The sequence below is a fragment of the Argentina anserina genome, chromosome 6 (genome assembly GCF_933775445.1).
Source record: "Argentina anserina chromosome 6, drPotAnse1.1, whole genome shotgun sequence".
Classification (NCBI taxonomy): Eukaryota; Viridiplantae; Streptophyta; class Magnoliopsida; order Rosales; family Rosaceae; genus Argentina; species Argentina anserina.
Genome location: NC_065877.1, coordinates 3,510,095 through 3,521,980, shown reverse-complemented (window position 1 = coordinate 3,521,980; position 11,886 = coordinate 3,510,095). Strand labels below are relative to the sequence as shown.

General features: G+C 36.0%; 1 protein-coding gene across 2 annotated transcripts; it reads right to left on the bottom strand.

Moving 5' to 3' along the window:
- Positions 1-435: 435 nt before the first annotated feature.
- On the bottom strand, positions 436-11,176 carry LOC126800096 (protein SUPPRESSOR OF QUENCHING 1, chloroplastic). Of its 2 annotated transcripts, XM_050527381.1 has the most exons (28): positions 10,785-11,176; positions 9,709-9,809; positions 9,529-9,585; positions 9,350-9,444; positions 9,139-9,238; positions 8,764-8,822; positions 8,434-8,558; positions 8,002-8,122; positions 7,413-7,494; positions 7,148-7,226; positions 6,902-6,962; positions 6,709-6,784; positions 6,517-6,627; positions 5,892-5,987; positions 5,212-5,334; positions 4,914-5,111; positions 4,037-4,141; positions 3,832-3,896; positions 3,429-3,522; positions 3,126-3,283; positions 2,974-3,023; positions 2,741-2,862; positions 2,521-2,628; positions 2,257-2,349; positions 1,943-1,979; positions 1,458-1,705; positions 1,154-1,303; positions 437-884 (listed from the first exon to the last, which is right to left on the bottom strand). In XM_050527381.1, exons 1-28 carry the CDS (start codon positions 11,149-11,151, stop codon positions 720-722), a joined length of 3,246 nt encoding a protein of 1,081 aa, XP_050383338.1. In that variant the 5' UTR covers positions 11,152-11,176; the 3' UTR covers positions 437-719. The 2 variants fall into 2 exon arrangements, with proteins under 2 accessions (XP_050383336.1, XP_050383338.1); XM_050527379.1 differs by having other exon boundaries at positions 436-884; positions 6,517-6,784.
- Between the last annotated feature and the right edge of the window lie 710 nt (positions 11,177-11,886).

The window sequence follows — 11,886 nt, the reverse complement described above, 5'->3', positions numbered from 1 at the left end:
CCACAGTGCACTCGAATTGAACACATCTCAACAAATGCCAACCGCTCATAATGCGTGCACTATTGTTTTGTTGAAGGACTGGAGAGCTCTAGTACGTACATAATGAAAAAAGAGGTATATCCAGAACAAAGATAGGGAAGATTTATCCAACCTTACTGTGGTAAACTGGCAATTGCTATATAGTACAACGGTGAAATATCCCAAGGATATAACAAGAGGGAAGAGAGGCTCTAGTACACACCAGAGTTTAAGAGTCACTTGGTAGTTGGTACTTGGTGACTTGTATTGTTTAAATTGCAGCAGAATGAAGTATGAATATGACAATGACAAACTATTCAATGTTTAATCTTGAATAAGATTGGACATGTGTAATGCATTTTTTTCTTCATGCCAGACATTTGTTATTGGATACTGTTCGACCTGCCTGAACTGTGGGATATGTCCTGTCTCCCTGATTTAACTCACCTATTTTCCCTTGTAAACAAGTCAATGCATAGTGGACTTTACATTATAATATCTGGTAAAATTTCTGTTATTAAAGTAACATCAAATGACCACGTTTATCTTATGAATGAAACATAATGATCCATACTCATCTCCCCAGTCTCCACCCTAGTGCAAGTGTGCAACTCAATTGTTTTGTATCTAACAGCTATATGTAGCTTGGTATCCTATTTTCATGAAGTAAAAGTTCTATACAAAATGTTCGTGTAATTGTGTCAGCGTGCCGCTGGTAATGGTAAGCTGTCTGTTGAAGTTCTGGGCTTTACAAGGTAGGCAAGTGTGATTTCTGCTGGGTTTGTTTCTGGAATTTCCTCATGGAATGGTACCTCAAATAATAAGGATTGGTATAAACAGACCTCATCTTCTTTGCAATAGTAAACCTGCAAGACAAGCCAACTTCATTAACAACAGAGTCTAACGTACGGCGAGCTTTAATTTTTAGGTACAAACAGCTAGTTCTTTTTAATCTATCAGATTTTACGGGTAATGCTACTAAATACTAATGCTGGGCTGACCACCGAAGCATGTGGCATTACAGAAGAGTGCAACAAAAGCATGTGGTTAAAAAGTAGTGGTACAAAGAAAGGCCACAAGAATTCTATTTTGTTTCAGCAGAGCTGATTCGTTTGTAGGGAAAGATAAGCAATACCTTGCAACTGATTCTCCCCATAGAAGCTGAGGGAGAGGGTCTCGTAAAATGAAGTACTCCCAATCCTTCTGGACTAAGATATCCCTCTAAGGGATCAACGAGAACTGCAGTTTCAGGCTCAGTTTCAACACTAAACTTACTGCGAGCTTCCTGCATTTAAAATTAAAACATGACACCTGAAAAATGCTGAAGAGAGCCAAGTACAGTAGCCAAATTGAAGTAAGATGGTAAAAATACCAGAGGCTAGTACACTAAATTTTAATTAGTAAGCTTGTATGGTTTGAATCAGGAGAGGGAAAATGACCTTTGAAAAATGATACTCTTCAGGTAATGATATTTTAATAAAAAGGTTGCCCTCATTAGATGAACCACCATCAACTGTAATAGTCAGTGTGTCAGCTGATGAGCGCCTTCTAAGACGTTTCAAAGACTTGGATTTTGCTGTGGGAGGCTGAATCCCTTTTAGCTCCAAAGTAAGAAGTTCAGGTTCTTTGTTGCTCAAATCAATATATCTGATTAGACTGTTGTTTGTATCGGCTATGAAGAGTCTCCCTACAGAGGAAAAGAATAGATTAAATTTCTTACTGCAAAAAGTACACTGATATCTCAAGTTACAATTTCCCATGAATGAAAGAGAGGAGAACATCTATAAACTTTACAAAATTAGAATTTAATCAGAGTATCCGACAGATGAAATCGAAAGTGACACGAGCAGAATTTCAAGTGGCACACACACACACACATACGTGTGTTTGTTTTAAAAAAGAAAAGAGAAAAAAAAAACCTCACCATTCTTTGCTTCAATGATTCCTGATGGCTCTGAAAGCTGCAAAGAGATAATGTGGAAAATGAATCAATACGTTGACATGTTCATGCCTTTTTCTTTTCTAGCGTGTGATAATACAACCAACTGGAAATATTCTGTAATAGAAATGTAATATGATTCAACAAATTTTTTGATTGCATTGAATCTTACATTTCCTAGATGAGTATATTTTAATCAGCCTTATAATTGAAAGAAAGCTATGCAATTTTCAGTGACCAACGTCCTGCATCATTATTATACTAAATTCCTCAATGAAAGAAAAAACTGATCAGCCAACCTGAGCTTCAAGAGCTATTCCGTCCTTGAAACCAGCTTTCCCTGTCCCTGCTACGGTACTAACTCTTTTACTAGCTGGATCTAGTTTCTTTATCTGAAGATTGGAAATATAAACACCAAATTAATACCTCAATAATATGAGCAGACACTTTTAAAACTTATCATAATATTTTCCAGTCTTAAAGTTATAGTTAAATTGATGCGTCCAAAAGTACAAGCAACATCTTAGAAATAGACTAGTTATTGGAGGTCATTATTAAGCTACCTTGTGATTATAGCTATCTGCTACATAGATTTGACCACCTTTTGTACACAAGACACCCAGTGGATGTTGAAGAAGTACTGCAGAACCTATTCCATCTTGGTCCCCAAACTAAAGATAATATCATCATTAGAAAAGGATCATATAGAGAAGGACATTAACTTTTATGTTTTTCTCTGACTGCTGTATATGATGTCCATAGTAGACAAGTTATTCAGATCACCTTAAACAAATTGTCTGAGAAAACTGGGTCACCACCAGCTAGCAATCTGGATCCTCCTGTTTTTAGATCAAGTGCCCTGATGGAACTACTCTCACTATCAGCAATATACAGCTGCGTCATATCTAAAACAAACAAAGAATAGTTATAACCTGTTAACTCCAATTGCGAAAAGGAGAACGAGAAGCCTTAAAAGATGATTGAAAGTTATGAAATGCGTCGAAGTGTAATATTACCAGGAGATAATGAAATTCCAGAAGGCTGTGCAAACGATGTGCTTGAAGCACTATTCCAATGAAAAAAAAAGAAAAGAGTCAAGCCTGGAGGGATGGGATTATACGACAGCAGAAAAACAATGATAATCTAGCATCTTCAGATTGTCAATTACCTAGATCCATTCAAATTTCTTTCATAACCATCACCACTAAATGCTCTAGTAACCCCATCAGCTGTATCAAGTTGCCATATTTGATGTTGGCCGGCCATGGCAATATAAACTTTCTCATTGACCGGATGAAAGCAGACATCCCATGGAGAGTTGAGTAGCTGAAATAATATAACTACATTCTTTAAAATAATGGAGATGTTTTCCAAGTCAATTTTTTTAATTTAGATAAATCACCAGAAGAGATCTTCATTGTTCCTAATAAAAGGGTTTACAATTTCCAACTCAGGGCATTTGCAATCTTACTTGAGTGCTTCCTCTTCCTCCCCCTCTGTAATCAGTGCCTTTGGTTCCATTTCCAGCTAAAGTACGCACTGTTTCGTTAATAAAGTCAATCTCCCTACAATTTCAAAGCTATATTATGACAGGAACGCATTTATAAATGTCAACAGATGGGTTATACGAGTTCGATCAATCTATTGTTTTGTAAAAGGAGAAAAAGCATAGGAAGCAATTCTTGAAATTTAAGTGATAAATCATTTAAAGTAGTATTTTAGACTCCTTTCAAATGTGCAGAATTCAGAGGTCTTATAATTAAGTATACAAGTGTTGGCAATTCCATCATTTCATTTCTTATATGCTCTGATAGCAGGAAACACAGGTGGCTACACTATCAAATTGAAAGGGGATTTCTGTAGCCAACACGTACCTCAAAGCATGGTTTTCAGTATCTGCTACATAGAGAAGATTCTTCTTTGTGTTGTAAGCCAGGCCCTAGGATTCGTACGTGCCCAAAGTGCATCCATCAAAGTATATGAGATGAGATGGTAAACCTCAAAAAGCATGCAGACTCATAAATTAAGTCTGTGTCAGCAGACTAAGCTACCATGATTTTACGACGATTCTTTTCTTACCTGAGGCCGATTAAAGGTGGCATCATCAAAAGAACCATCACGTAGACCTTCCTCTCCAGTACTTCCAATTTGGACGATAAAATTTCCATCTAGGTCGGTTACAACCTGAGCTCCACATAAACAGTATGGTTAGATGACAATCCAGTTCACATTCACTTCTGCTATCATAAATTTGCACCGAGTGTATACCTTTAAAGGTTTTACGATAAAAAAAATTGAAATGTTCAGAATATACTAGTTGAAACAAAAATCTATAAAGTTAGGATCTCTAATGGAGAAAATATATCCATTTATCACTATATCATCATTTTTTAAACCTAGTATACAAAGTTTGATACCGAAATTTTATAACTTTTCATGAAATTTGACATTGATTACAAGAAACATATATGAACAGGAAGTAACCGCTTCATCAGTTACATAGACCCTATAATACATTTTCCGAAGAACGCCAACTTATATACTTCAGCAACTTTGCATATGTAACTCAAAGGCCACGAAATGACATCTATAAATGAAACAACTATGGACAGGATGTAACTAGTTCATCAATTACATAACTCTATAAAATATTTCTATCATATAAGAAATTAATTTTTCTTGAGAAAAAATCAGGTTATATACTTCAGCACTACTTGCATATATAACTCAAATATCATGCATGCATTGTGGGCTTGATATGTGAGATAGGCTATTCGAATAGCATTCCAAGTTGGGCAAACAGTAGTGACACATTTTTTTTTAAAGGACAGTAGCGACAATTTTAAGGCACAGGAAAGATAGATAAAAAAAAATGCACGCGCAGAGACTTTGTGTGCAGGACATTTTGCCTATGAAGAGGGGGTGTTTGGGTGAGAGTAAGGGTGAGAGAGCGTACTATGCGGTTATGATTACTGTCTGAAATGAAGAGCCTATTGTTTTCGACATCAACTGCCAATTTCCCAGGAAACTTTAAGGGAGATGTAAACAAACGGGGATCATTATCTTTCTCCAAACTCAAAGGAAGCGGTGTATTGTCCAATATCTTCTTTCGGCCATAGTACAGAAGAGCTGCCTCCACCAAATCATCAAGATCCTTTGAACATAACAAGTTAGTATGGCCAATTACTAAGTAGAATCGTAGAACTACATGAAACTGAATAACATACATAAGACTTATTATAAATTTATAATACCTTGCGTCGACCTTCACCTGATAGTTGAGCAATAAGTCTTCCATTGGGCCCAACAACAGCAAATGTTGGCCATGAATTCACGCCTAGCTCTCTCCATAGATACATATCTCCATCATTGACTACCTAAGAAAAAGGCATACAAGTTTAATTGGTAGGTTTAAACTTCAAAATGTAAAATAAAAATTATTTAAGATAGTTATGCTGAAATGTTACTTGATTCATGGTTAAAAGGAAGACACTTTACAGAAGGCAATAATATTAGCATAGAAGAATAACTCTGTCCGATGATAAAAGTATACTTTAGGAACACATTTATATGCATGGTGATAAAGTGATTTTGGGTTCACGTCCAAAACCAATTGGCAATGGATGGAGTGACACAAACCCTTATAAACCCACCGACTAGGTCCCAATTCCCAATGTGGGATGTAAATTCTCAACACACGGTAACATGTAATTCAATTTCTGCAAAATGAAGCTCATAAACCAAGTACAATCATAAGAAAAATCAACAATTACATATTTATCATACTTTCCATGCAGCAGTCCAGGTATATAGTTTTGGTAATGTGATAGAATGATGGTCATACATCACCAAAGAAAGAAACTACTCATGGTACTAGAACACCCCAAAATGAGAGATCAGCTTATACAAAGTACAGAACACCAGGCTGGCTTACCGGGTGACTGATGTTATAGCGTAACACTGCATTCCGAATGGCTTCTAAATCCTTCTCATTATCAAACTTTGCCGAATGAACTCCCACCACAGTGAACTACATAATATTGAATAACAAAATATATCATCAACTAATGTGGGCATACATTGAACATTCAGACGATATCTACTGGTACATGGATCAGCCATATAAACATTATCGAGGGGAAACTTCACAACAACAATAAAAAGAAAATATGCTATGCAAGTATTAAGATATGTGTACATAATGATATCAATACGAATAGCTCCACCTATCAGGTTATCACACATTATTTGTTATTTTGTAAGTCTCCTGATTTCGCTATTAACATGTCACTTGGTTTTTTGTGCTGCATAGGTGATGAAAATCTAGATTGGTTATATTTGTACCGATCTGAAGACCAATGTGAAAAACTAAACGTGGTATCAAAAGATGAGAGGAAAAAATACTTAATCTATAAGGAACTAAATTAAATAATAAACCTTATAAAACTTTGTTAGTTTTATGATCAGCAACTGATATAAGCAGGATTCTGGAACATAATAAAACTGAAATGATAGACAAGCTGAGACTTCAAATGATGAGAAACACATAAAACGATTACCGGCATATCTTTGTATTTTCTTTCCAAAAACTCTAGGTCTGGCAGTACATGCATACAGTTAATACAACAATATGTCCAAAAGTCCAGCACGACCACTTTTCCTTTGAGCTCCTGCCAAAAAACTTTATCAAAATTAAGGCTATAGGGTAAACCTTGGTTACAGTTTAGAAGTTCAGGTTCAAAATAAATCACCTTGCTTAACTTGATGGGAGCTGTATTCAACCAATCAAGTTTTGGTGGAAATTCTGGTACAATGGGAGCAGTTCCTCTTGCATAGTACAAGGTTGATCGTTGAAGCATATTAGATATACACTATTATACAGTGAAAATGAGATATGGAGGAATTCTGAGTATAGATACGACACATTGTATGTCAGTAATTTACCTGGCTTCCAGGTCCGATATATAGTTCACAAATTGTTGGATTCTATCCATCTTTGACTCACCTGTGATAATTTGAACAAAAAGTGGTTTTCAGTCTCAAACTATGAACCCATACAAGATAATAAGAATTATGTTGGCAATGCCAACTTCGTACAAATTAAAATTAACAGCATATGGACATATAAGATAAGATAATGAAGGATAAGGCAGACAATAAATTAAAAAAGTATGCCTCACACATTAGTACCATCGTTCTGCGTAATAGATGGCTGGTTGACCCCAAAAATCAGATTCCAGATCGCTTTAGGTGATGCATATTGCATTGCCTGTCCATGAGTAGAATGTATATACATCATATATATAGAACCTAGGACAACTTGAGTAAAACAAAAGAGATTACTGCATGATATTTCTGCATGCTTATGATCAGTTGATTACTCATAAATTACTGCATAAATTCAACACACACACACACTCTCTCTCTCCAAGCATACTACTCTATTTAGTCGTACCTTCCAGTTTGATATGGTGAAGGCTAGACAAGACAGAGAAATCCCCAAGCTTCCATATTTCACTATATCTCGCCGAACAACCCTGAAACCTGTACATCAATTATTCTCCAGCCTCAAGCTAAAGTGGATCTTTATGGTACTTCTTTCATTCAAAAATGCACTTTTGTTAATTAATCTGATGCTAACAGATTACACAACTCAATATTAAAGTAATTTACATTTCCCATTTCTTCATAAGATTTTTTTTTTGGCCTGATAGTAATTAGATTAGACACCAATACAAAGGGAGTTACATAGTATAGGATATTACACCCTCACACAGTGAAAATACTTTGGAGCATTTACTAATAACTCTCAGATCCATATGACCAACATAGCACATAGATGTGTGTCAAAGAAAATTGGATCAATATGCATAATCTTGATTTTATGGATTAGAAACCAGAATAGTTAATTAATATGCTGTAAAAAATATGGTTAGGCCCTTATGTGTCTTGTAATTGAAATGAATGCAGACTGATGTAAAAATTAAAGGTAAAATATTTAATCAAACTTTATGACCGATATTTGCAACAAGAACTCTTCTTACCCTCCAAATGGAGAATTGCCGTCATTAGCAGCACCCAAAGAATCAGTATCTCTTTCCGTGAGCTTTTCTGATGCAGTTGGAGATGAAGAATTAATGGATTGAGATCCCTGCATTTTTCCATCTGCAGTAGTATTTTAACATAAGGCCTCACGTTTCAGGATATATAGGAGAAACGATTAACATTTAATAAGTTTATAAGGACTAATGACATTTAACGTTTTTGAGACATAATCTAAATGGAACTATCAATCAAACTACAGATCAATAAGATCAGAAGTGTACATATAGCAATAACCGAAGAAGAGTTCAGCAAAGAAGACCCCCAGAAAAGGTCTAACTCAAAACTCATAAAGAAATGGCATGAGTTTAGCTTCACCATTCTACATTATTTGAAATACAATTGACTTTGCACATATTCTCAGGACTACATACTATAGCCATCAGATTCGCCACTGAGAATATCATCGAGTGAAATGTTTCCTATTTGATTTCGAATTATGGATGGACAGGCACTCTGTAGAGCCTCTTCTGACAAAGTCGTTTTCACAGCTATACATCTGCACGTTGCAAAAAAAAATACAGTTACCACATTTACACAATTGGCAATTCTAATTTAAAAGCAAATTAAAAATGCTGTCAAATTTAATTAAAAAAAATGCTGTCAGTGGAACAAAAAATACTAATGCAATTGGTGATGCAAAAGAAAAACAAGAGACAAAACACTGCCAATTCACAGATAAGAAATCTTTTCTGCCGATTTACCTCATTTTTGCAGCGTTGGCAGCCTGTACACCAGCTAGTGCATCCTCAATCACTATACACTGCCAAAACAAATGCAAATCCCAATGAACATCATAGGGAAAGCCAATGGAGACTTCCTTAGAGACTTGCACAACAGAATAAGAAAAACAGAACAGCTCCATTAGAAATCCAATGGAGAAAGCTTATCCTTTTGGAGAAAAAATTGCTAGACATTAAGATTCTATGGTCACAATTATATAGTATTTATCTATTTTTTTATCGTTTATCTCATCAGTGAATGTTCAACTGTTCTGATTCGTAACATTTACAAATTCCTTTAACTTTATCATTCAAAAATCTTCTCTTCAAGCAAAATTAAAGATTTTTCAGGTGCACCTCACTAGGGATCACATCCAACATCTTTGCTGCAGCCAAGAAGATGTCAGGGGAAGGTTTCAGATTCTCAAAAGCATCTGCTGACACAATAGCATCAAACCTGATAAAGAGGAAAGAAATATAGCGGGAGTTGAAGATAATGACCATATAGAGATGAATATTATATATTGCACAACTAAAAAAAGCACAGCTATTGACTTGATGTGCTTACAGTGACAATGGTAAATTAGCAGCTGCAAGATTTGCCTTAACCTTGATTAGATCAGCACTAGATGCAACAGCAACTTTAAGGCCTTTGCTTTTACACTGTTTCACATCAGAGCTTGCATTCATTAACTACATCAAAGTTGCAGATTCGCAACACTTAGGTATAAGTAATTTCCTTGATACCTGAGTAACAAGTTCAAGAGCACCGGGGAATCCTATCCCAGAATCTGGTTTCGCATACTGCAAGATACACAAAACACAATTAATTTTTTTTATGTATGAATGTATAACAAGGTCTAGTCACAAGTCATCACATTGTTAAATGATAAACAGTAACAAAGAATACCGCGGTAAGACAACTACCTTATCCAAATATATCTCAAAAAACCTCTTCTTTGCTGCCTCAGTATCGAACCCATTAACCCCCTTAACAGCAGCAACACCTCCTAAAAAATTCGCCTCACCTACAACATCAATGCAACACTAAAAAAATTCGCCTCACCTACAACATCAATGCAATGCAAAAAAAATTGTCCACAACATTGATCCAGCACATTACAATGTGTCAAATTCTTTAATCACTATCACCATGAAAGTATAGAGAATAACAATGGGGAAACCAAGCAATCAGATTATAAGTAAACATACAACCTTTAACTATGTTTCATGTCTAGTTTGCACAAATGCAGGGCCGGCTTAAGACCAAGGCAGGCAAGGCCCAAAACTTAGGCCCCATAAATTGGAAGGCCTCCTCATTACATCCCACATATATATACTTATTAAAAAAAATTAGAGAGACAAGAAAGTTTGCGAAGCAGTAGCACACCTGTGAGGCTAAGTCATGTTTTTCAATTTCGGATTAGAAAGAAAAAGTCCCAAAAGTTTCATCAATCTTTAACCAATTTGGGAATGGAAAGTTACTCTAAACTCTCAATTCAAACGGCAATATCTCTAATATCTTCCAATCTTCCTCTATTTAAGCTCTCAAGCTTATCAAAACGTACTTACGATCAACCATGTCACAGGAACAACGATTGAATGGATTGGTCATGTTATATATTGAAAGAAAGTTGTTCAAACAGTTCAAATATGATAATTTGATCAATCTTTATGCATCTCAAAAGGCAAGGAAAGTGGTATTCATCTATGGAATTGTTTTAACGTGCCTTTTGTATCAAGTTAGCTTCTTATTGGTTGTCAATGCTATTACGTAGATAGTCTGGTTATTCATCATCTATCTAATACATTTTGTTAAGAAAAAAATGTGAAATCAAAAGTGATTTTTATTTTTTTTTAAATATAAGGTCTCTCTTATTTTTGTCTTAAGCCTCGGACACCACTGCACAAATGGTCCAATCAAAGTTCAAATCTTTTAACCAAAAAGGTAATTACTTTACAATGTAAAGAGAGCTGCAGTAACAATTTGATCGAAATTTTACCAGTTCCTCCAAAAGGAATGAAGTCCTCCACGGTGGTCTCAACTCCCATTTCGGCGAAAACTTCCACTGCAGCCCTTCTAGAAGGCTCTTCGCTGTTGCAGAGAACTCCATCCATGTCAAACAACACAGCAGAGACTTTACCCCATTCACTTCCGGAAGATTCTTGAACGTTCTTCTCTTCTACTTTCACACAAGCCTTGACCACCATTCTCTTGGAGAAAACGAACCGTTTTGGGGTCCATTGGAAGATAACGTTCGGGGCTGAAATGGGTTTTCGTCTGGTTGGGTTGGAATGTGAGCAGAAGAGGGTGGTGGGTTGTGAGAGAGAAGAGGAGGGTGGTGAGAGTAGAAGCTTCATGGCAGCCATGGAGTTGAGTTGAGTGGCGAGGAGAGGACTTCAGTTAATGTTTTTTGGGATCATGTAGACGAAATTACCCTTGTGTTTTCTTTTAAAACTCTGTGGGATTGGGAAGGGAGTTGTGGTAATAGTGCAATTCGTTTGTGGTTTTTAGGGTAATCAATTAGATGGGAGTATGATAAATAAAAACGTTTTATTTTTCGTATTTTCGGTGGTGGAAAAATGGGCTGAAGTTGGATTTTGTTATCCACTATACAAATAGTCATTCTACGGGACTTATATAGAAAAAAAAAATACGTATATATATATATATATATATATTTCTCTTAAGAACTACTAAAACCCTAACTGGCTTGTGAAAGAAGTTGAACGTCCTCGAAAGAGAGCAGAACGACCAGATTAACAATCACGTGCAGGTTGCCCTAGATTGTTGGAGTGGCTCGGAACAAACAGCAAGGGAGGTTCTTGATCGACTCTTCAGTTTGTCGATCGAGAAGTTGTAATACCTTCTAATATTCAGTCTCCCTCATCAGATTTCATGTCTAATATTGATGATCTTCCCGACTTTTTGTTGGTTGAAATCCTCTGTCGACTTTCTCCCGACAATAAATTCAGTTTCTAGTGCAAGTGTGTGTCGAAGCGATGGTTGAGTCTGTCGGCGTGAATTCGGCCGAGAATCACGGCCCGTGATTCCCTCCTTGAATTACGGAGTAATTAGTGGTAGTTAGTGGTAGAATAATACTA